Source organism: Notamacropus eugenii, chromosome 1 (genome assembly GCF_028372415.1).
Source record: "Notamacropus eugenii isolate mMacEug1 chromosome 1, mMacEug1.pri_v2, whole genome shotgun sequence".
Lineage (NCBI taxonomy): Eukaryota > Metazoa > Chordata > Mammalia > Diprotodontia > Macropodidae > Notamacropus > Notamacropus eugenii.
The window spans coordinates 380,204,723-380,231,327 of NC_092872.1; the positions used below are offsets into that span (position 1 = coordinate 380,204,723).

The window sequence follows — 26,605 nt, forward strand, 5'->3', positions numbered from 1 at the left end:
TTAAGTGCCTTGCACAGGGCTGCATATCTCCTAAATGTCTGAGGTTGGATTTGAACTTATAAAGATGAGTCTTCCTGATTCCAGGCCCAGCATTCTATCCACTGCACCACCTAGCTGCCCCTCATGGTAATTATGTAATAATAATGATAAGCATTAACAAGAATACCTTGTGTGCATGTATTGATTTATACTTTTCAAAGTCCTGTTGCATATTATCATAGGTGATTTTCACAATACCTCTGAAAGTAGGAAAATATTTGACAAATGGCCAATCTGAGGTCTCGGGAGGTGACATGATTTGCTTAAGGTCACAAAGTGACACAATGGAAGAACTGGGACTAGATCTAAGGTCTGCTAGTCTCTTGCTCATTGACTCATAGAACTTTAGAAATGGAAAGCTTTTGAACAGGGAAGGGACATGGTGACACCTGTACCTCCAAAAGATTGGCATCTGAGCAACAACAAGCCTTTATGACACACTTACTATGTACCAGGTACTTTTTTAGTCATGGGAGATACCAATACAAGCAAAATGAAAGACAATTCTCACTCCCAAGCAGCCCTGGAAAGAATTCAATAATGAGAAAAGAGAGTTGGAATGGCAGAGTGACGTTCCGGGGTGTGAAGGCAATAGGCACTGAGAAAAGTTCCAGGGTGAGAAGGCAGTAAAATCATGACAGTGAAGTCTAGAGGAGATGGTTCACAATCATAGTGTCACCCTTGACTCTTTCCTTTGGCACTCACTCCACTCTCATCCAACTCATTCCCATAGTCATTCATTTATTAAGTCCTGCCATTGTCCTACACGTCACTGTCCTGTTTGAAAATATTCAGTGTCTCTATATTGTCTCTAGGCTAAAATATAAACTCCTTAGCCTAGCCTTTAAACCCTTGCACAATTTCGTTCAAACTTACTTTTCTAGCCTAATTTCATAATACTCTCATTCTCACACTCGAAATTCCAGCTAGTCTGGAATTAGTTACTACTAATTGCTTTCAGGGCTCAATATGCCATCCATCTCTTGCCTCTCTGTACTTGCAAAAGTTAGCCAGGTGACTGGAATGAACCCTCATTTGTACAAGCCATTCATTAATCAATCAGTCAACCAATTAACCAGTCAATAATTATTCATGAAACGCCTACTATGTTCCAGTCATTGTGATAGTGGTCTGGTCAGTAATACGAAGACAAAACAGTGAGTCCCTATTCTTAAGAAGCTTACATTTTATTGGGAGAGCCTAAGTACACATATAAGTATATACAGGATAAATGCTAAATGGATATGAGGTAATTAAATATGAGGTAAGTTGTGGGGATCAGGAAAAGCTTCATGTAGTAGGTGGTGCCCAAGGAAGAGCTAGATTCTATGAGGTAGATCTAGATGAGGAGGCAGAGCATTCCCAGAATGGGGGAAAGAATAAAGAACAGTAGAGGGACAGGTTTGGGGTAAAAGATGATGAATTTTCTTCTGGTCAGGTTGAGTTTTAGATGCCTATGGGACATCATGCTCAGCTCTGCCCTCTAAATTCTCATCTTCCTTCTGCTTAGAAGTCACCTATATTTGTGGAGTCTTTCCTGATCCATCTCTCTAAATGTGAATGCTTGCTCATTCTAAAAGTTATTTACTTATTTGTGTTTATGTTGCATCCCCCAGGAGAATGCAAGTCCTAGAAGTCAGAGACTCTTTTAGTTTTGACTTTATGTTCCAAGGGCTTAGCACAATGTGCTGAACATTCTAATTATTTGACTTAATTACATTTCACAAACAGTGCTGCCTCAGAGGTTGGACAAGGGAGCAGATCTAAAATAGTTCTACAAACCCCAGGCCTAGGTTCTCTACTTTCATTAAAAGAGTGCAGTACTGCTTTAGTGGTCTGAGTGTAGCAGTCAGAAATAGAGTAGCTGTGCCCAACAGGAGAGCAAAAGATGTAGGCTTGCCCAGGGAGGATGTTGCTACAATTTATATAATTTATTTGTGTTTTGTCTGACAGATATAGTAGGTACTTGCTGAATTGAACTTAAGGGACCTTAGAACATTGAGCATGGAATTTCAGAATTGGAAGGGCTTTAAGAACATAGTACTTGGAATGTCAGAGTTGTAAGGGACTTTGGAAGATATATAGACCTAATCAGTCAAGCAGTAGAGTTCTAGATAGTGAATTCACCAGAATTTTGGTGGGACTGGACTTGTGCTTTTGTTGATGGAAGGAATTCCTAATTTCAAAACTTCCTTTACCAGTGTAGATAGGCACCAGTTGACAACTTATGATTTTAGAGAGATGCTTAGGGTACTGAGATTTTAAGTGCAAGATGCTACCCCTCTTGATTTTGGACAATTTTATCTGCAGAGTTTGGTAGACGCACAAATAGTTCTGAAGACTTGAACTTCTGAAGCCAGCTAAAAGAATTGAGAAGATCTTAAAGAGAACAGCTCCCATGTAAAAATAAAGTACTTACTGAAAACAAAGATAGATCATTTCCCAGATGCTAATTTCTGCATAACTACTATAAGCTCCTTGAGGTTGAAAGCTGGGAAACCCTGGTAACTACAACTTTCTGATGACTATGAGAGTTAAATTATATGTGGTTTATTTATGTTATGTCTGACAGAATTGAGAATTTTGTTTCTCTCCCTCAAATAGAGGTGAGTCACTTCACACCAGGAGACCCTGCTTTGAGGTGAGAAATTGGTGAAGGGTTGGATCCCCAAGATGATGGAGAACGAAGAAGAAGAACAAAAGAGCAGAAAAGGCAGCTGCTTTGATCAGACCTCAGCTGGGACCAGTCGAGAGGAGGAAGACAGCTTTTGCATCTGCTGCTGGGAACTGTTATGACTGGAAGAAAACAGGCTTTGCAGCTGCTGCTGAGAGCTGATTTGACTGAAAGAAGACAGTTTTGTAGGTGCTGCTATTAGGAACTGTTCAGATTGGAAGAAGACAGGTTTTGCAGCTGCTGCTGGGAACTGATCTGATTCAGGGAAAGCATGACTGTTTGAAAGAGCTGATTAGAATACTAGTACTTTTGCTGGAATCTTGTTGGAAGGAAAACAATCCTCTATTATGTGGAGACCTGGTTGGGGAAAGGAAGGCTAGACTACTTTACCTTTTACTGCCACCTATATCTGGAAAGATGGAAACTCTTCAGAGGTTTATCTGTTTTGTTCTTTATTGCCATTCATGATTGGGGCAGGGAGGGAATTCCTTCAGAGACTATTGAGCAGACTTGAATAGCTCTGACTTAGGGGAACTGTTTTACTGAGAGAACTAATGCAACCTTAGAAGTTGACCGAGTGAGCAGATCTGAATAGTTTTGTATGCTCCAAGCCTAGGTTCTCTGCTTTTACTAAAAGACTATAATACTGTTAACAGCTGTGCCCAGCAGGAGAGCAGAGAGGACCAGAAGAAGTATGACCTTGGCCAGAAGATACCTGTTACAGACTATTCCTTAGAGATATAAAAGACATCAAGGCCTGTAGTGCAAAGTTTTGAGTTGCCCTGAGCAACTTATTCTTCACTTCTCATTTAGTGTTTCATGATTCAAAATTAATGGTGTCATCTGGGCTGATTTGTGAGATCTACGGTTGTGAGTTGTATAGAAATATTTCTACCATATCAGAGTGTGACTCCAATGTGACCCATAGCAGCTGCTATGAATATGCATGAGTATTTCCAGAGTAAATTCACAAAACATAATAAACTCTCTTCCTCAAAGGCAAAACCAAAATATTTATTTGAGACCTCATTAGGATACCAGGAGGTAAGATTTAATAGGGTACTTATCACTAATCCAGAGAGTGCCAACATCTTAAGCCTTCTTTTTGTCAGGCTTCTCCACAAAAACAAAAGTTCCCCTAGACAAGTTCCTCCCTCCTCCCACTTCCAGCTTGCTTCTCTCTTTCTGCTCAGCCTGTTCTGTCTCTTCCTTGGAAAAGTTCCTCCCAATCTGAGCTCCATGTAACCCAGGCTCCATGTGACCACAGGCTCCATGTGATCACAGGCTCCATGTGTTAGGCCTATTAATGGGCAGGGAAGATCTTCCTATTCTATTAACATTACACAGGGATACCTCTAGAACTTTGAGAGTGAGTTTAGTAGTATGACTGCCTCTTCTGGGGAACCATCCTAACCTGCCAGCATTAATCCTGGTCAAATAAGTAAGCCTACCTCAGTTCCCAGAAAGAAAAGACTTGAGGTTTGATGGTGCATTTTGTGATACATATTTGATTTGCCCAGCAAGTTTATATTAGAAGTGGAACTTGAATTTAGATCTGCCTGACTCCATAACCAGTTCTCCATCCACTGCAACACACTACCTTCCATACAATGAAACTGGAAGAACTAGCATTTGAATCCAAGTCTTCTGACTCCAAGTTCAGTACTCTTTCTACTATCCCATGATGCCTCTGAATATGTCCTTGTAATATTAAATTTGACAAATATTTATTAATTACCTACTATCTGCAGAAAATAGTGCTAGGTGGTAATGTAGATAAAGGGTTTAGGTGAGACATGGCCCCTGACCTAATGGATTTCTCAGTCTAATAAGGGGATATAATACCTTCATAGATGCATAGATATATTCATACAAATTGTTAAAATATAAAATACATGAAGAAATGCTTAAGTGTAGACAAAGAGCTGTGTGAAAAGGGACACTAAAATCACAGAATCACTGAATCTCAGAGCTAAAGGTGACTTTTGAGGTTATCTAGTCTAAAGCCTACCTGGAGCTTATAATACATGATTAGTAAGTGTTTATTTAAAGAATGAATGAATGAGCAAATCCATTTTTCCAGTTGATTGGCATCCATGTTTCCCAATTAATGCATTAAAACACTAAAATACCACATTCTACTTTCTGTTTGGGTGCTCAATCTTTTATGTAGTAGCTGTTTTGCAGACCTTGAAGGATCAATGATTACATACCCAGAAGGAGGGATATGGGCAGCTGGTCAAATTTTTCATATTACAAACTCAGCCAAAATCCTGTAAGTCATCCTGAGGCCCTCTGTGGCCAAACCACTATTTGAAATATGGGAAAAAATGTTGTGTTTGTACTTTCCATGATCTCTGAAGCTAGTTGCTATATTTCCACAATGATCTTGGTGAAGGAGCTTTGTCCAGTCTAGAAGGGCCTGTGGCTAGGTCCGTTGGTTAAAGAGAGGGTAGAATGAAGCCAAAGTCATACGTTTTATCCATAGTTGGACTAGTTAACTTTGCTGTATTTGCTAGCTGCAGATGATACCCCTGAACACCTGTATGACCCTTGCATCTCACGCAGAATCATGGAACTATAGATTATCAAGGCTGGGAGGGGATTGAGAAGCATCTAGCCTAAGCCCTACCCCAGTGCCTCTACAATATCTTTGACAAGTGGTAACCAAGCCTTTGCTTGAACGACTACAATGAGGGAGACTCCATTGAAGACTGCATTTGGGACGGCTCTCATTGTTCCAAAGATTTTCCTACCAGCAAGCCAGTATCCATTATTCTTAGTTCTGTGTTTTGGGGGCAAAGTAAAAGAAGTATTATTCCCTTTTCATATGATTTCTAAACTCATTCTACATAAGGGGAAGTCTATAAGTAAGGATAATCCTATGCCCTACAAGAGTAGGAAAGGGTGGGAATTTCAGTGAGGACTCCACATCCATGAACTGGCTTTCAGCTCTTCCCCCAGCCTTCAGATTTCAGTCAGCTGCCACTAGTCCTTGGGCTTCAGGTAAATAATCTCCCCCTCCAGATAGACCCTATCCCTTTAGCCAATGAACACTTATAGAACTTGATCCTACAGAGGGGGGAAAGAGATTCCAAGAGGCAGGATAGGAAAGATAAAGAAGAAACAGGCAGGTATCTAAAAACTAATCACCTAATTGGTGGGTCAAAAAAACATGAAATATTTAAGAACAATGACTTGTTATTGGGAAGTATGGGGGGGCAAAATGATATGTTGAATATTATAAGCATAAGTTTTGAGGGTACCAAGAGTAAGGGAGAAATCAAGGTGAGGCATACTTATACCAAGAAGCCTTCCTGGAGGAGGTGAACCATATCTGAAATGTATGGGTAGAGAGGAAAGGGGTTCTTGTGTATAATAAGATTATGGTACTTTGGAGCTGAAAGGGGCCTTAGAGAGAATTCACTTGAACCCCTTTATTTTATAGAAGTGGAAGATGAGGAACATAAAAGCAAATGACTTTCCTAAAGTGACAGAGCTAGAACCAAGATTTCTTCTCAGTCCTGCCTGCCATATGATATAGCACACTGCCTTATATATGAGTGACAATGGACAAATTTACAGGCTTTCAAACCCATTTTTCTCATAAAATGGAAGACCCCTCTCTCCGTTGGATTACCTTTGATGAATGCAGAGAAAACCACAGCACTTCCAGAGCACTGATCATTTACAATTTCTCTGTCTTAAGATGGTTAAGCCTTTTTCCTGGGCTTGGCCTCCTTTGTTCCCCTTACAAATTGGTTTTATCTGTTAGCAATATTTCCTACTTTCCCCTGAAGAGGTTCTGAGTCTTGTACAATAATGCACAATTTCCATTTTTAATAACATTCCAGCTATTGGGAATGACTGTCTAGCCTTAGCTATTGTGTACTGTTCAGAGGTAATCTCTTTCCATCACCACATTCTTATTGTTTTCTCTTTGCTATTCAGGGAACAATATCTTTCCTGGAGGTTCCTACTCACTATGAAAGAAGAGGAAGGAGGACAGGATGGGCCTCAGAGCTATAGTCACATATGAGTGGGGCTGCCACCCTCCTCTCTCCCCCAAAGTCTTGAACAACTTGAACCAACCCTTTCTACCTCCTCTGGGAACACAGACAAGAAAGTTCCCAGCAGAGGTCCTTTCTCTCTCCAGAACACAAAGGATTAACCTCATTTCCCAAAGAGAAGCACACACTCAGATCCTGGGTTAACTAAAGGCAGTTAAATGGCACACTGAATAGAGCACTGGGCATGGAGTCTGGAAGATGTGAGTTAAAATCCAGCCTATGTGAATGAGTTCTCTTTCTTTCTCCCTGACCAATGGATAATCCAGGAACAGACCCCTAGAGGTACCCATATGGGTACCTAAAGGTACCCATAAGCTCCCTCATTCTAACTACACATAGAAGTAGAACTTTGCCATCAATCCCCAATGAAGCTGGGAGACAGGAGTAAGGCTGGGGAATTCTTCCCCATGCCAATTTGTTGAATTGTTGGTTATAGTATGTTAAATTGTAGACTGTGTATAGACAGGGTAGCCCTTGGGTGTTACTCTTGGATGGGGGCTGGTATTCTGTGGGTGAGGCTCCAGATGTGAATGAATGACAGGATTTACTAAGTGCTTTCTAGGTGCCAAACCCCATGCTAAATGTTGGGGACACAAAAAAGCAAGAGGGTTCCTGTCCAGAAGTAGTTCACACTCTGTTAGAGGGAAACAAAGTGCCTATGAGGTTTCATCTTCATGTTGGATGGAAAGGCCTTGTGGTCTTTCCCAGGCACATGGCAATGTATCATCTTTAGTGTCATTTCCATTACTGAACCATGTCCATTTGGGATGTTGAGTCACTTGATTGTGTCAAGGCTTTGACCGGTGAGAACTGTCTTTCAGTTTCTGTGGCTTCTGAGGAGGTGGATGATGAGCCATCTTTAGAAGCAGTTGCCATGCTCATCTCTAAAAGAGTTGTTCCCCTAGTCAGGAGTTCCTGGCTTGGGGTACATGATCTTGTTTTTTCTTTTTAAAATATAGTTTGATATGTATTTCAATAGCATTAGTTTCTTTTGTAACCTTATGTATTTTATTTTTTGCATACAGAAACATTATTTTGAGAAGGAGTCCAGAGGCTTCACCCGACTGTTACTTCCAAATGTTCAAGAAAGCCCTGGCCTAGCTGATTTCTGTGGGAGTGGATTGGGAGCAGGACCAGTGGTCTAGGGGGGAGCTGTTGTTCCTGTGCTTCTTGGGCTTACTTACCCACTGGTAGCAGCTGATGAACAGTTGGCATTGATGGTGGTAGGGGTGGTGGGCCCCGTTTCCCAGGGGTTGCTCCTATGGATGATGGCTTTGGGAGGTCTGGAAGCAGGGTTGGTGACCTGGGGGGGGGGGTCACTGAAGTATGGGAGGGAGTTTGCATACTGTCCTTCCTGAGTCCCTGAGTCATATTCTCTGCTAAAGAAGTAGAAGGACAGTTGGGAAGGCTTTGGGGTCTTAGGACCTCTACCCAAAAGCAGGATCAGAAATATAAGATGTCCCAAAAATCTTAGTCCAGTTTTAAGATTTAAGATTGTAAATTATTTGAGGGGAGGTATAATAGTTTAAAATGGCAGTAAGACTTTTGGGACACCTTATACTGAGACTATACTAGCTGTGATGGGAACACTAAAGAAACTTGCTTCTTTGCATATGGGCACAACTATTCAAATATCATTTGAGAGAGACAAAACCATTTACTGAGGGCAGGGGCTTGTTAATAATAATAATAAATGATAAATAATAGTATTTATATAGTGCTTTACCAACTTTAACCCATTTTTTCCTTCTCACAATCCTGGAAGGTAGGTGCTTTTATTCCCATTTTAGAGATGAGGAAACTGAGTTAAACAGAAGGATGTTAAGTGACTTGTGCGTGGTCACAAACTAGTGTCTGAGTCTAGATTTGAACTCTGATCTTCCTGGTTCCAGGTCCAGTGCCCTATTCACAGCACTCCTTGGCTTCCTTAATGTTGTAATGTTGTTACTGTTCCTTTGTTCTTGGAATCCCCAGCACCCAACACAGGGACTTAATAACGGCTTGTTGGATTGGGCTGAGAAGAAAGTTATGAGGACTGAAATCATCATCTTCATCTGACTTGGCTAAAGCTATGCTGAACAAGCCAGTGCCATCATTAGAACAGACTTGTGAGACATTCAGGTTTTAAGAAATTTACTTTTTTGTTTAGAAAAGGTAAAAGATAAGTTCTCACTAGAGCAGAGTTTGTTTAAATGGCTTGAATTTTTTACTTGAAGTTGGGCATTCAGAGACAGGACAATTTGTAAACAGGCTAATTTTTGCATGTTAGAATAGCTTGCAATGTGTGTGCGTGTGTGTGTGTGCGTGTGTGTGAATTGGTTGTTTCCAACTCCGATATGGGGTTGTCTCTAACCCTAGAATCATGGACTGGAACCGTTAACAATTTTTAGCTTCTTCAGTGATCACTTGGATCAATAGTTCATCACTGGCACTCCATGCTCAACTTAAACCCCCCCCCCCCAAAACCCAAATAGGATATTTCTATCAATGTAGCTGAATATTGTATTAGCTCATTGAACCTTCAGTCCAACTTCCTGGCCATAAGGTCATAGGATTTAGAGAAATTTACAGTCAGAAATTGAGTCTTAGAGAGAAAAATGGACTTGCCCAGGGCCACAGAGAGAGTGAGTAGCAAACCAAGGATTTGTACTTAGGTCTTCTGACTTTAGATTTAATATACTTTCCCTATACTGGGGTGGGAAACCTGCAGCTTTGAGGCCACATGTGGCCCTCTAAGTCCTTAGATGTGGCCCTTTGACTGAATTAGGCTGTACTTGAGAACTTAGAGGGTCACATATGGCCTTGAGGTCACAAATTCTCTACTCCTGCCCTATACCATGAGCTCTTTTTCATATAAGCAGTTATATAGCATATCTCTACAATCCTACACTTTGGTGTTTTAATATTTGAACCATAGTATAAGACTTAACATTTTCTTCTCCTTAAGTCTGGTATCTTTGGCCCATTGTTCCACATTGTCAAGATCTTGGTGGAGACCTATTTGGTTATCTGGCATGATAATGATTCCTCCAAGCTTCATGACTTTCACATAGCTGATAAATATACCATCTATCCCTTTATTCAAGCTATTGATGAAAGTGTTGAACAAGTCATGATCAGTGAGAAAGCCCTATTGGAGTCCATTCTCCAATAAATTCTGGTTCTCTGTCTCCTTTGGGAGATCAAATTGGACGCTTCATATTAGTAAGACATAGTGCATATATTGGGAAACAATAAGAACTTTATATAATTTACCATAGTTGTTTCAGCGATGGAGCCAAAACTGTTGATGAAAATGTTGCAGCTCACGTTGACTGGAGGACCTGAAAGGCAAGAAAGATAGAAGTTACTGCTCCACCCCGGGATTGCAGCCCAAATGATGACTCCACAACCATGCCCAACAAGGCAGGGGTCCTTAGCCCAGCAATCGAGGTCTCCACCACCTCGTATCCAGCTCTCTAGTCTTATCTTACATGAACACCCTTTAACATTCTATGCTCTCTGTTCTAAGATATCTTCCAGTTTTAAAATTCTCTCTATATTCTACTTTCTAAGTCACATTCTAGATCAAATTTTTTGTTTTATGGCTTAAGGTCTCTTCCAGCGAGAGTCCCTCTTACGTTCCATGAGCTATGATTCCATGATTTTCCCCCCTAGATACTAGATTATAAGCTCCATGAAGCCAGGATTCATGTTTTATCTTTATTCTCTCACTTCTAAGCAGAGTACTCTGCCATAGAGTAAACGCTCATATCACAAGATTTGTTGTATTGTTGACCCGTCCTTCAGGCTGGGACCTTCTCCTTAGGTGGTCTTGGGATTCCTCTCCTTCTTAAATATCAGCAGTGCTTCCCTGCTGCTTTCCTGATGTGCATCATTTTTTTTTTTTGGTCCTGGAGAAAATACCAGGTAGAGAGCACCAGGGGCTAAATTGGGATGTGCATTCATTAATGCAAGATGATTCATTACTCCACCATATGGTCTCTTCCCCAAGCTCCTTCAGCTGCTTTCTAGTTTGTGGCTGAAATGTAGTCACGCTGCAGAATTTGGAGGCCATTTTGGGAATTATGATGCTCTTTTGCTGAACTTATGAACTGCAGTGGATTGATTGCTACGAGGTTGATGAGAATTGCCTGAAGAGGAACTAGGGGTAAGTCTTAAGGATTGTCTACAAGCCTTTTGTATTCCCCAGGGGTACAGGGGAGCAGGAACTGGGCTAGGAATACAAGAAAAGCCCCTGTCTTAGCTCGAACATTAGTTAGGGAGATAAAATACATAAATCAACAAGCCTTTATTAATTACTTTCTATGTACCAGGTAACATGAAAAGTGCTGAGAATTCAAAGAAAAAGCAAAACCATCTCTGCCTTTAGAGGATCTTACATTATAATGGGGAAGACAACAGGTATGAACAGAGGTATATATAAGATACAGAGTAGATGCAAGCTAACTTTTTAGAAGGGAAGCTATCAGCGACTAGGGTGAAGAGGAGCAGGAAACTCCTGCAGAAAGTGCCACTTGAGCTGAGTCTTTGAAGAAGCCAAGTATTCTAAGAGATAGATGTGAGTAGAGCTTCCCAGGCATGGGGGGATGAGTGGGGAGGAAGCCAGTGCAAAGTCATGGAGATGGGAGATGGAGGGGGCATCTTGTGTGAGGAACAGCAACGAAGTCACTCAACTGGATTGTAGAATAGAGAGGGGAGTAATGGGTAAGAAGCGTAGAAAGACAGGAAAGGGACAGACTATGAAAAACTTTAAATGATAGAAAAGTTTATGTTTTAGCCTAGTGGCAATAGGAACAGCTAGGTGGTACAGTAGATAAAGTAGTGCTGGGCCTGGAGTCAGGAAGACTCTTCCTGAGTTCAAATCTGGTCTCAGATATTTACTAGGTATATGACCCTGGGCAAGTCACAACCCTGCGTGCCTCGGTTTCCTCATCTGCAAAATGAGCTAGAGAAGGCAATGGCAAACCACTTCAGCATTTTTGCCAAGAAAACCCAAATGAGGTCATGAAGAATTGTACATGACTGAAAAATGGCTGAGCCACAACAATAGGGAATAAGCGCAGTCTATTGAGTAGGTAGGTGGTGTAGCCAGATCTGCTCTTTAAGAAAAATGACTTTGATAGGAATGTGCAGAGTCATTGGTCAATAGTACAGCCACAGGGTGATGAGGGGTTTAGTTAGGGTGGTGGCCACATGAGTAGAATATATTGTGTTGTGGAAATAGAAAAGAATAGGACTGGGTCATTGATTGGAAACACATGGTGAATAAGGATGGGAGGGAGAGAGTTGTGGGGAGAAAGAGAGGGAAAAATGCACATGATAACTTTGTTATATGTGTGAAAGGAATAGCAAGTTGTATGTAATAGATTTTTAGTTTCATGTGCAATTATCTTTCTTTATTATACTGTTACAGAAATGCTTATTTTATTCCATAAATTAAAAATAAAATGAATAAAAATTTTAAAAAAAGAAAGAGATGTCAAAGATGAAAATGAGGCTATGAATCTGGGTAACTGCAAGGCAAGTGGTGTCCTTGACAGTCAGAGGGAGTTCAGAAGAAGGGTGGATTCATGGGGAAAGATCATGAGTTTAATTTTGGACATATTGAGCTTGAGGTATGGGACCAGAGCTCAGGAGAGGAACCAGGGCTGGATACAGATTTGGGAATCATCTGCTCCACAGCATCTGAAAGAAAAGTTAACCTGAGGAGCCTTTTCTCAGGTTTTGAATGATTGTTTAATAACATAATTGTTTAATTCATAAGAACATAATTGACTAATAATTAACAAAATTATCGATTGATTAAATTAATTGATAATTAACAAAATTAGTGAATAATTAATAATAGCATAATTGATTAATAACATAGGATTGTTGTTAAAATGAAAAAACAAGACAGTATGTAGAACTCAGTCTAAGCCAATGCAGAAATGCTGTAGGAATTGGGAGAAGGGGGAGATCACTGTGGGTTGGAAGAGTCAGGGAAAACTTTCTGGAAGAAGCAGTAATTGAAACGTAGTAAGTGTCATTGAGCTAGGCCTTCAAGGAGGAGGGGTAGGATCTGGAAAGGTCAACAAAAGGAGAAGGGCATTTTAAACATGTTGTGAGCTTGGTACTCAAAGTCTTATATCAAAAGGTTAGGATTTAAAGGATTAGGGGAGACAGATTCATGGAGAAGTGGAAGTGCTCTGAAAGGAAAGTGAGTAATATGTAGATTGTCAGAGGTAGAAGGGAACTTGTCAGAGTTGGGAGGAAACTTAGAAACCATTTAGTCTCATTTTTACAGAGTAGAAAATTGAAGCCAAAGGAGGGAAGTAGTTAGCCAAGTTTACACAGCAAGTTAGTGGCAGATCCAAACTAGAACCAAGGTCTCTGGACATCTGTTCTTTTTCTTCGAAATTTAAAGAAGATTCTAGAGGCCTATGGGGCTCTGCATGGACCATTTATGCTTCTTTTTTGTATTAGCAGGATGAGATGTGGGAATCTGGTCCATTCCAACTGACAACCCAAGTCAGAAGAGCCTCTGGCTATCATCCAAACTCTGCCAAAACTTTATGCTGTACAGTGGGAAGAGCCCTTGAGATTACATTTTACATAAGAAGTAGCACAGAAAGGGAAAAAGATTCAATTCAATTCAATAAACATTTATTAAATGCCTACCATGTGCCAGTACTGTTCTTTGGGGTTTCAAAGTAAAGTAAAGTTAATGGTGGGGTGAGGAGAACTCCAGGTCACCTGGTTCCCAGACTAGTGTTCTTTTGTCAGGGAGGTATTTCTATGTCTTCTCTCCCAATAAATCTGAGTCTTCTGTCTTCACAGGGAGCCCTGTTCATTTGCTTTAAGATGCCCTGATGAGTTACTACCAGTTTCTTTGAACCCCACCCCCAGAGTGTCTGATTGTTTGCCTGTGATTGGATCTTGATTTATGCATGGGAAACGAAGCCAGTAAACCAACCCCATGGGAGGTGCAGTTCATTGAAACAAATCTGAAATTAAATTATACCAAAGAAAATTATAAACTGTCAGCCTTTGGCCAAAGGATAATGTATAGATTTCATTAAATATTAAAGTTTAATTTTGCTTCTGTGTATGCATTTGTGCTAGGGGGGGGCCCCTGTGCCCAAGAGGCTTTCTGAAGGGCTGCCAGCATCTGTAGGAGCTAAGCTCTTCCTCCCACCTGGCCTGTCTCAGTGAATTGAAGCAGTCCAGTGACGAATTGCTCCTTGGAATTTTCAACCTCCCATCCTATGCTAATCAGAGAGTGGCATCAAGAGTCAGTGTCAAGAGCTTCATGACAGAGTAGTGGACAAATAGGAATGGTTGAGAAGAAACAGCCAGCATCCATGGAAGATTGTAGCATTTTAGAACAAAAGGAATCTTGAAATATAGCATGTTAGAGCATAAAGAATGTCAGAGCTGGAAGGGACCTTAGAAAGTAGAATGCTGGAACTGGGAAGAAACTTCTAATATTGAATGTAAGAGATAGAATGAACCCAAGAACATAGAAGAGCAAGATATAACCTTAATTTTACAGTTGAGGAAACAGGGTCTGAGAAATGACTTGACTTGCCCAAGTTCTCACAACAGTAGTGTTTGAGCCAGAACTTGAATCCAGGTCTCCTAATTCACTGAACTGAGCTGTCTCCCTTAGATCTGACTATCATTTGAAGTGGACTACATAGACAGGAAATTTCAGGAAAGTCTTGGAGAATGATGAGAGAGAAAGGCGAGCAAATATTAGGAAAGCTGTTACCAGTCAACAAATCCCTGGGCCATGTCTTGGGTTAAAGCCAAGAGAAAAGCCAAGGAAGGCTCCTGGAATCCCAAAACAATTATGCAGGTTTAGAGGAGCAGTCCTTTTCAGAGAAGCACCTTTTAAGCTGCATGTAGGGAATTCTATAACTAGCTTGGTTGGGGTTCGGCTGTTGTGGGAGGAGAACACATCATTCCAAAGATGATGGGAGAGATCAGGGTTGCTGCACTCAGTGTAGCTGTTTGGCATTGGCTCCAGCAAAATCTATATCCTAGTCTTCTTTGCCTCACCTAGATTTGCTACAGACACCAGAGGGAGAAAGCCTGTTATGGGCCTTATAAAACATTTTAGTGGTGATGTAGGGACTGGTGGCGAGTCAGGCTCAGTAATTTCCCTACTATGATCTTCATGGGCAGGTAAGAACTAGAAGGGACTTTAGAGATAATCACATACAGCACTGTTCTCCTTCATTTTACAGTTGAGGAAACTGAGGCTCAGGGAAGGGGAGTGACTCACCGGAGCCATCTGTTGTTGTTGTGGTTGTTCACCCTTTATTTTTGAGGAGGACTAATAGCACCACAGGTGGTTTTGATTTGCTAGTGAATTGGATTTAAGTGAGGCACAGTCATCAGCTGCACTCTCTCTTTCTGAGTCGCTGAAGTCCAGTGGCAGGAAAAAAGTCAAGATGACTCGTGATGGCCTGGGATGAGGTGGATGACCTTGATATCTTTGATGAATGCCCAAACTCTAAGTACTCCACAGTGCCTGCTACACCCACCTTTGTGGCTGTTGGAACAAATTACTTTTGTCTGTCCATTCTGCTGGGAGAAGTCATCATGTACTTGGGGTAGACATTCTCCTAACTCACCAATGGGTCTGAGGCCCATTGGTTACCCTCAACCTGGTTTTAGGCCATCTACCTTGACAGTTTTACTGGGGTGTGGCCATTGCCCATAATACAGCTTCTTGGAGCCACAGGTGAGAGTTAAGTGACAGGTGGACACCAAAGATAGATGAGGAGCCCTAAGAAGAACTTGGTGAGTCCTCACACCAGAGGTGATAGTTCTTCTGAACACCCCATACACCCCCAAAGCCATCTAATGAGTTAGTGGTAGAGCTAGGGACAAAATGTCAAATTTCTTGATTCTTAGTCAAGAGCTACTTTCATGACAAGCAGAGCTTCCATCCCAATGTGCCTTTTAACTACTTCATCTCCTAGAATCAGATTCTTCAAGCCAGAAGGAAACCCAGAAGTCACTAGTCCAACCTGTAACTCCATGATGTAATTTCTTCCACCTCATTCCTAACTGGTAGCTATCCAGCCTATGATTAAACATGTCCACCAAGGAGGGATCCCAATACCTCCTTAGACAGTTGATTGGAGGATAGTTCTGTTAAGAAGGGATTCCTTATATCAGAATCTGTGAGGTGTAGAGGGGAGAGTATCCATCTCCTTGACTCCTGATTCCCATCCTCCCCCTCAATTCTCCTTGACCGAGTGAACCTGTAGTATCCAGTATGTACCAAAGATTTAGCCTAACTTCTGACCAATATCATGAGTAGGTGCCAAGAATAAGGATTTCTATTTTACTAGCTTTAAGAAAAAGAGACCAACTGCATCATCCCATCTGCTGCTTCAAGCTATTAAATTAGGCTTTACCCAATTGTTCCCTTCTCACTGGAGCAAACAGACTTGGAATCAGATGCGCTGACTTTGAGTCCTGACTCCAGCAATGTATGAAACCCAAAGGAATAAATTGTCTAATGGTACGATTTCAGACACTACCAAGGATGATATTTTGGGGCATAGGGGCATTTCAGAAGCCCTTGAATCACTCTCTTGATAGGCATACAGCCTATCCTGGCATTAGAGAAGAAATTTCTAGGTAAAGGCACTGTACAAATTCAAGGTCAAAAGAAACTGTGATTCTTCTGAGCTCTTCTCCTCTTAGTCTATTAGAGACATTCCACAGATTCATAGACTGCCAGAGCTAGAAATGATTTTAGAACATAGCATGTCAAGTTCAGAAAGCCCCTTAGACATCATTTAATGCAACCCTCTACCATTTTTTTTTTTACAGAAGTCTAGAGAAAGGAAATTACTTGTTCAAGGTCACACATAAAATAATAAGATCCAGGGTTCAAACTCAAGTCTTCTGACTCTAGATACAGTACTTTTCCCACTATCCTATGTCAAAGATCAGAGACAGAAAGAAGTCAAAAAAAAGGTCGGGTCTGAATCGTACCTTACAACCTAGAACATAGATTGTCAGAACTAAAAAGGACTTCAGAACATTGGCTATCTGGCAGAACATTGAATATGGAGTCTGCACTCCTAAGAGGCCTTCTCATCTCCATTTCCTTTTGGCTTCAATTCATCCTTAATACTAAGTATCAGATTAATATTCATTATACCTTCATTTATTTGTGTCATTCACATATCTTCAGCTCCCTATTTCCTTCTTCAGTGACATGCAGTCTCATTGACTATGTGAATATTCCTACCAGGTGAACAAATTACAATCCATTCATACTTTCCAGTCTTGTAGTCCTTGCCCATATTCTCTTAGGAATTTTTCATAGAGAGTCTAGTCAATGTACGGAAGCTTTTCCTTTAGGATCTTTCTACATTTTATGGGACCTATTTTCTTAACATGTGACCAGTCCACCTATTTTTCCAATCCTACACTTTCTTCATGATGACCTTTTTAAAGCCTTCCTTGCACATGGGAAATGTATTGCCCATACTTGTGCCCACCATGACTCTTTCCATTGTCATTTGGGTCATTTACAATTGACTTACTAATTCGATGGATTTGCCATTCAATTGTATGTCAGTTTCACTTTCATCCATTTGGTTTCTCCCATATGAATTGTTAGGTCTATCTCCTGAATAATTATGCATCTCTTTGGAGAGGCCTGTAATATCCTGATGCTTAATATAATCAGCATAATATTATCTATATGTAAGAGAAGCTAGAAAACCTCACTGTTTCTAGGAAGTCTTTTTCCACTAGAATATTAGGAACCTAAATTTACAGCTAGAAGATAGTGCTTAGAGGTCATCAATTCTAATTCTTCAGTTTTACAGATGAGGAAAGGTTAAGTGATTTGATTAAGGTGATACAGATTAACAGATGATAAGTAACAAAGTCAGGATTTAAACCCTGGTCCTCTAATTCCAAATTCAGATTTCTTTCTTTTTTTCCTTTTTGTTTTTGGTGTGTGTGTGTGTGTGTGTGTGTGTGTGTGTGTGTGTGTGTATGTGTGTGTATGTGTGTGTGACAGGCCTTATAGTACAGTGGAAAGTGCTCTGACTCTGAAGTCAAAAGAATGTAGGGATCTATGTTTAAATCTTGTTTCTGATACTTACTACTACCTGAGTGACCATAGACAAGTCACATATAACCTCTTTGGACCTCAGTTTTTTAATCTGTAAAATAAGCGGGTTGCACTAGAGGTCCAGCCTCTAGCCGACCCCAGATTAGCCCCAGAGGTCTTCTCTAGCTCTAATATGCTATGATAGAACATCTTTTGTTTATATTACTGTTATTTCCCAGATATCCTCCTGATCAATAAAAGCCTCCCTTGTAACAGAGAAATATAGAATATAGTTAATTGTATATAAGTATGGTAAAACAAATCAACACATTGTCCAAAGCATGCTCCATTCTGCACCAGTAGTCTACCATCTTTCTGCTGAGAGCTAGAAGGCATGTTTCATACCAGCTCTCTGAAGTCACTATTAGTCTCCAGTTCTCTCTATTGCACTACATCCTTCAATGACTGTGGTGAACACTTTTAGTGAGAACACATCTCTATAGTTTATGCTTAGAAAGATGTATATACTCAGAGAGTCATTGAGTAAAATTGCTTCTGTAGTTGTAGGGATCTTACCTTATGAAGGAATCTTTATTACCAATCAAACAAAATTCAGACTTTTTTTCTGACATTCAAGGCTCTCTACAAGCAGTTCCATCTTTGCATTCTGTCTTAATCTTCTGTTACTTTTCTTCTTGCCATCTATGTTTCAGTCAAATCATATTATTCTTGATTCCCCAGACGTATTCTGGGTGCCCCTGCCTCTTTGTCTTTGTCCATGTTTTTCATGGCTGATATTTCCCTTTTCCTCTTTACCTGTTGAGTTTTGACTCATCCTTTAAATGCCACCTCCTCCATGGAGTCCTCCCTAATCCCTTAGTTGGTAAAGATCTTTTCTCTATTTAGATTCTATATAGCACATTGCATTTGCATCTCTAATGCACTTATCATATAATATTTTTATTACTTTTTTTTAGTTTGCGTTGTTTCCCCCTGAGGAAAGATATGACGTCTTATTTTATCTCCCTTAGCACCTAATGCAATGCCCTCTTCACATAGTGGGCACTTAAATATTTTTTTAAAGTTTGAATGAATGAACACAGACTATTCAGGCTGTAAGTGATATTAATGAAGAGAATATGGAATGTTAGAGTTGGAGGGGACATTAAAAAATAGAACACAGGATATAGAGTTTTAGAGCTTGAAGGAACTTCAGAAAATAGAATATCTGAGCTGGAATGATCCTTAGAGAGCATTGAATTCAACCTTATTTTACAGAAGAGGAAACTGAGGCCCAGAGAGGTGAAGTGTGCTGCAGAGCTAGGGCTAAAATCTAGGTCTCTGGATTCTTAGTACCGGACTCTGTCCATTACAGCAAAAGACTTCAGTAAAACAAAGAGGAAAAGGGAAAAGGGGACAGGAGAAGAAAAAGGAAGGGGATTGTATACCTTTAAAATTAGGTCTGATCCTGGCATCATATCCTGAGGTTCTCCCCATCAGTTTATCCAGAAAATCCGAGGGAGACATAGGCTTGGGTGCAGATCGGGCTGCAGCCTCAGCTTCCTTGGAAGCAGCCAGACTGGGGGAGGAGAAAGGAAAAGAAAGATTAGTTACCATTGTGCCCCGACTTTGCTAGGGGTATTTCCCTAGAGGCCTATTCCACAGCTGAGAGATGTGACACATACTTCTCCAGCTTCTTAATAAGGAAGGCCCCAGCTAAATTGTTTACCCAGCCCAAACATCACCCTGCGGAAGGTCCCGGCAGCTGGCCAAGCGCTTGAGAGATGACGATAGGACAGAAGCTGCCGACTAATTTAGGAACAGATCCCTGGGGTCTGGAGGAATCACAGCTGTGGTCTCAGTCCCTAAATCCCCATGGAGGCTGTGTTTGGAAAATTAACCTTCTGACTGCCAGACTTCTAGTTACCTGACTCTCTGTGTTCTCCCCCTTTTCCTATTCCAGACATTAAGGTTTACTGTTTAAACACCTTGGTCTAGCTAAAGTCTCACTTCCATGTACTCTCAAGAGCACTGCTCCTTCCCTGCTATCAAAGCACATACACAGCAACACACACACACACACACACACACACACACCCCCCAACAATATATACACACATAGACACAGATCTTCATGAAAACGTACCCACCAACTCTCATATATATAGACTCAGATACATAGTTTATATATAAGTGCATATGTAAAACATACATAATACACATACATATACATATACTTATACTACAAATACACACACACACCTTACACCATGAAAATAAGCACACACATGGACACACAGACACACAAGGACACATAGGTACATGCATACACTTATATCCAGGCACATACATAAATACACAGGAATATACACATTTATACAAACATACACAAATACATACATATATTCATACATGCACACACATACATATCTACATAAGGCAACAGACACACTATTATACACTCCCAACACAAGCTTTGGACATACATTTATATCCATGTATATCTCTCCACACTCTTATACATATGCACATACACATACACACATATGCATATCTAGGCAGACATCCATAAATTATCATAAGACACATATATCCATACCCACAAACATATAGATAAATACCAAAGAAGTAATTCTAATTAAAACATACTCATAATATATGACTAACACACCTACATTTGTGTATTCTATAAATGTATGCACATGAGAAGTAAACAGTAAACTAAGAAGATGATTTCTGAGGATGGAATTTGGATTCCTGGACCATGGCTGGACCATCGGAAAGTCAAGCTCCTGGCTAAGGATGGAGCATACCTAATAAGGGTTACTAAGGACGTATTTGCCTGTAACCCTGTAAATCCAAGAAAAAGGGCTTTGAATTCAAAAGAAAGCAGGAAGAAGAAGAAGAATGATTCTGGATAAAAAGGGTGACTGTAGTGTGGGAAAAAAGAATAGCATTAGAGATGCCCAGAAATTCACAAGAAACAAAATCTAAGGAAGAAATCTGTAATGAAACTTATGTTCTTGTATGTCTATGCAAAAATATATAAGGTATGGATAACAAGGAAAATGAGAGTTTCAAATCTAAGATGGCAAATTTAACTTGACAGGGTAAGACCTATAACTGGAATATGACTATGGAAAGATCTGCTTTATTCAAAAGGAACAGGATATGGGCACATACCAAAAAGACCAAAGACAAAAAGAAATGTCCCACATATATCAAAATATTCATTTTTGTGGTATCAAAAAGCTGTGTGCAACATGGGTGCCTGTTGAATGGAAAATGGCTGACCAAATCATGGTATAAGAACATAATGGAATATTGTTGTTCTCTAAGAAATGACAAATGTGAGTAATTCAGAAAAAATGTGAAGACTTGTATGAATTAATGCAGAGTGAAGTAATAAGAAAAAGGAAAATTGGTCTATACAATACAGTAGGATAAATGAAAAGAATGATACAACAAAGCCAAATATTGGGTAACTAGAGTTATCAATTTTGTCCCCAGAGAGATGAGGAAATATACTTCTCTCCTTTTGTTAGAGAGGTGGACAACTGGGGGTGTGGAATGTTGCATATGCTGTCAGATGAAGTTACTTTTGCTACTGATTTTTGAAAAGCTGTTTTTATTTACCACAAGAAATGCTCAAGGGAGAAGGGATTTTTGTGTGTATAGATACACACATATACATATACATACACACATACACATACATGTATGAAAATAACATATAAAAATAAAAGACATTAAAACTTAAAAAAGAACAATGGGATAAGTGTGTGTGTGTGTGTGTGTGTGTGTGAATGTGTATTGTAGCACTGTAAATTAAGAGCATGTTTTCATTTGGGGAGCTCTGGGAACTAGGGGATATGTGGTGGAGGGTGTAGCATGGAGCATGGAGGTGAGTATATAACCGAAAATTAAAGGAAGAAGAAACAAAACTGAAATAACGTTACCAACCATCTATACAGAAAGAAGAAGAAATAGTGGGTACTTCATGAGACAGATCATAAGCTTGGCACAGAGACATGACATACCGATAAGGGACTTCAATTATTGGGATATCTTGCTGGAGCTTACTTTCTATTTTCCAAAAACAGAGCTACTAATAATTTCTTGACTTGTTTCAGTCATGGCATAAAGTTAACAGAATGTGAACAGTTTATACCATGACAACCACAATAATGTGAGGGGAACCAATTCTGAAAGACCTCAGAACTTTGATCAAAGCAATAACCCCTCATGACTTCAAATAAGTGAAGACAAAACATTTCTTCTATCCCTTGGGAGACAGGTAATAAAAGAGAGAGAGAGATGAGAAGAACTAGAGGTATGGAATGATAGAGGCATTCTCAGATATGGCCAATGTGTTGATCTGTTTTGCCTAACTACATATAATTATTATAAGGGAGTATTTCTACTGGATGAGGGGGGAGGGAAAAGTGGCTTGGTGATTGAAAACAGAGAAAAAAGAAAAAAAAAGTTATGATATTTTATTCATTACAATTAATTAAACTCTAAGTGATCACTAAACAAGCTTAGTTTGTTGTTCTGGTGTTCAACATTAAGCTTTCAATAAAACATTTAAGTAAAACATTGCTTGACTTTTTTTTTAAAGGAAAAGTTATTTTTAAAGATATCCTTCAAAAAATAGAAACATCAATGAGGGAATTTATTTGCTCAATCTAGTTTTCACCAATAAGAAAGAACTGGTTTTCATAATAGGAATTATGTAAATATTGGGGGAAGTGAACCCTCCATCTTGGAAATTGTGATAGTGAAGGAGAGGGAAATTGGGTACAGCCTGATATGAAGCCTAGATGTTGTGAAAGCTGATTTCAAAGGTTTATAGTAAGGAGAGATAGAATTTCAATGAATTAAAATGCTATGAGGGAAGTCATTCTAGGAGGATTTTGAAGTTCTCAAGAATAAAAATTTTGAAGAAACAAAGTCAAAATTCTGATGAGAAAAAGGAAAAGTTGTTTAAAAGGTCTGATGTGAATGAATAAAGAACTCATTGACCAATTTAGATTTTAAAGATATGTATAGAAGAGAGAAGTGAGCTGAGGTAACAGAGAATGAATACAAATAGTATGGTACAGCACTATACAAATATTCTCAGAACACTAAAGCTAGTGAGGAAATTAGTGAGGAAAGGTAAGGAAAACAAGGAAGATTTCTTCTTAAAAATTAATCTTGGAGAAAAGAAGAGTCAAAAAGAGGCAGGATTGCTGCTTTGGTAGAATGGATGATGATAATGGATCATGGAGAGGAGATAAAGCTACTCAACTCCTATTTTGTTTTTTATTTTTTCCTCCTGTGGGGAGTTGATACTCCAAATTAGTAATGAGATATTAAGTAATAAATTCAAGTCACTAGGCTCAGATGGACTCCATCCCAAGGAATTGAAAGAACAGGCAGTTGTGATTACTGAGCCACTATCAGTGATCTTTGAAAGACTGTGGCAAGTGGGTTAGATAATGAAGCATTTAAAAAGGGCAAATGTTCTGATTTTCAAAAAAAAAAAAAAAAAAAAAAGAAGAAGAGAATGGAGTATGCAAATTATAGGCCAGATAACTTGACTTTAACTCCAGGCAATATTCTAGAATGTCTTATTAAAGGGTTAGTCAATGAATATCTAGAAAGGGAAGCAGTGATCATCATAATGATCCAGAATGACTTTCTCAAGAACAAGTCATGCCAGATTAATTTAATTTCCTTTTATTAAAAAAAAAAGACTGCTAGATCAAGGAAATGCTACAAATACAGTTAACCTAAATTTGATAAAAGCGTTTGATAAGTTGTCTCATGCTATTCTTGTGGACAAAGTGAAGAGATATGGGCTAGAAAATGGTACCATTAGGCAAATTTAGAACTGGTTGAATGGTTGGATAATCAATGATTTGATGTCAACTTGGAAGACACCATATGGTGAAGGAGATGAGAGATCTGTGTTTGGTCCTATGCTATTTAACACATGACTATAGATTTAGAGATGGAAGGATTTCAGAGGCCATATAACCTAACCCTCTTATTTTACAGATGACAGATGAATGTCAGGAAAGTTAAAGTGACTCATCTAAGATCAAATAGGTAGTAAATTACAGAGCTGGTATTTGAATCTATGTCTTCTGACTCCAAATCCAATATTCTTTTTTTAACAGTGACTTGGATAAAGGAATAGATGGCAAAATTTTCAAATGACACAAAGCTAAGAGAGATAACTGACATATTAGATGACATTATCAGAATTCAAAAAGATCTCATTAGTTTGGAAGATCAAGCCAAGTCTAATAAAACGCAACAAATATATCTTAGAGTTGGATTTTTAAAAAAAAATTAATTTTGCGTCTTCAAGATGAGAGAGAAGTGGCTTGACAGCAGGGTCGTTTGGAAAAGATATGGGGGTTTTAGTGACTAAAAGCTCAATATGAACCTACAGTATGATATGGCAGCAAAAAAGCTAATGTATCTTAGGCTGCATTAAAAAAAAGTATAGCATCCACGACCAAAGAGGTCATGCTAAAGTCTGCCCTGGTCAGACCACATCTGTAGTGTTATATTCAGCTCTGAACATCACGTTGTAGAATGAATAATAAACTGGAGAACACCTAGAGGGACTTGAAAGGCTTTGGAATAATGGCATATGAAGACTTTGCAGGAAATGAGGATGAAAAGAGGAGACATGGAGACAGGCATGATAATTTTCTTTCAGCATTTTAAGGAAAATTGCATAGGTAAAATTAGGTTTGAAGTAAGGAAGAGTTCCTTACAATTAGAGTGAAACAAAAGTGTAATGGGTTCCTCATCAGTGGAGATCTTCAAACAAAGGACCACTGTATTGTAGAAGGGATTCTTATTCAGGCATGGGTAGAACTACTTGGCTTCTGTGGTATCTTCCCATTCCACATTCTCTCTCTCTCTCTCTCTCTCTCCTTGTTTCTTTTCCCGTCTCTCACTCTCTTTTTTCCTCCCTGTCTCTCTCTTCCTCTCTGTTTCTGTCTCCCTCTCTATTGTTCTGTGTCTGTCCATTTGTCTCGGCTTTCTCTTTAGGTCTCTTTGTTGGTCTCTCCACCTCTTTCTGTCTCTCTCTCTTTCGTCTCTGTATCTTTATCTCTCTCTCTCTTCCCAGTCTCAGTCTTACATACAGGCTTAGTTACTTCCATCTACAAGGAATAATTTAGGTACTGTGGAGGTCAAGGCAATAAAACATTTTCTCCTATATTCACGGACTGTTATCTGGAATCCCACAATTGGAATGTAATCCCTTTGGCTGAAACCTCTGTTACAATAGTCATAACTTCTTCATTCACACTTAGGTGTACGCAACTCAGAACAATTTAGAAAGTTTCAGATTCACATGCTATTGTGTATATGCCTCTGTATGCCAATATACTATAAATTCTCTATTATACATCATAGATCAAGAATGGAGTCTTTCAACTGAACTAATGTTGAGGCTAATAAAGAACAAACACAGATGCCCATTTATAATGGGCATTTATAATGCCCATTTATAAAGCAGGATGACTGACTAGGAGTTACAGTAATTTAGGTAAGAGACAACTAAGTCTTATAGCAATGAGAGGGGAGAAAGGGTCATGAACATGAGACGTGGGGAGGTAGACGAGACAAGAGATTTGGGTTCTGGATAAGAGAGAGAGAAGTTAAGAATTCTCAATTCCTTGATGGTGGGGCTTTAGACCATAGAATGTTGGCATTGGAAAGTACTTCAGACATGCACAGGACTTGAGAACACAAAAGAGAGGTAGCACAATATAAAGGAATGAGTACTATTCTGGATTTGATTCTCATTTTTGCCACTTGGCACTTGTATGATCTTATACACAGTGGGGCAGCTAGATAATGCAGAGCATAAAGCACCAAGCTTGGAGTCAGGAATACCTGAGCTCACATCCAGCCTCAGACACTTACTAGCTGTGTGACCCTGGGCAAGTCACTTAACTCTGTTTACCTTAGTTTCTGTATCTATAAAATGAATTGGAGAAGGAAATGGCAAACCAGTCCAGTGCCTCTGCCAAGAAAATCCCAGATGGGGTCACAAAGAGTTGGGCATGATGGAAAAACAACTGAAAAACTGAACAACAAGACCTTACATGTTACTCCCCTGTAAACATTCTTTGTTCCAGCCAAACTGGTTCTTATGCTTGATATGCCATCTCTGTGCCCCTGTGGTATAGTTTGTCCTGATGTATTCCATCATCACTTCCACCTTAAAGAATCCCTAATTCCTTTCAAAGATCAGTTCAAATGACACTTCCTACCAGAACCTTTCCTGATCCTTCTAGCTCCTAGTATCCTCTCAATTAATGTTGAATTTTCTTCTACATTTTCCAATGCCTTTTGTCTTTACATCACAGTCATTCCCTGGCATGCTACCCCCATCTCCTGACTGGACCCTCCTTGTGACAGAGAAAACCACTTAAAACAAATACAGAGACAATACACACAACATTCCATCGTAGCAGCTCCCCACCATGCAGCCACTTAGGATGAGGTATGTGCTTTGTTACTCCTAGTACCTTCCCTGTAAGATTACCTCCTATTTATACTACAGCTATCTTTATCTATCTTTTTCTGTCTCATACGTACATAATTTACATGTTGTGTTCCCCATTACACTATGAATTCTTTGAGGGCAGGGATTGTCTGTTTTTCTTCTTTCCTTCTTTTTTTCTATCTCCAGGGCTCAGCATAGTGCCTGGAACAAAGTCAATGCTT

At 39.6% G+C, this 26,605-nt stretch overlaps 1 protein-coding gene across 4 annotated transcripts in view; it reads right to left on the bottom strand.

Moving 5' to 3' along the window:
* GLRA1 (glycine receptor alpha 1) overlaps positions 1-26,605 on the bottom strand; it is an 86,289-nt gene that overhangs the window by 37,780 nt on the left and 21,904 nt on the right. For 3 of the 4 annotated variants that reach the window (XM_072630779.1, XM_072630778.1, XM_072630776.1), the window contains exons 1-2: positions 19,309-19,500; positions 10,039-10,106 (exon numbers count right to left, since the gene is read on the bottom strand). In XM_072630779.1, the coding sequence (XP_072486880.1) occupies positions 10,039-10,106; positions 19,309-19,477 (237 nt within the window). In that variant the 5' untranslated portion in view covers positions 19,478-19,500. Of the gene's footprint in view, positions 1-10,038; positions 10,107-19,308; positions 19,501-26,605 lie in introns of those variants that run through there. The other variant, XM_072630777.1, reaches the window with a different exon arrangement.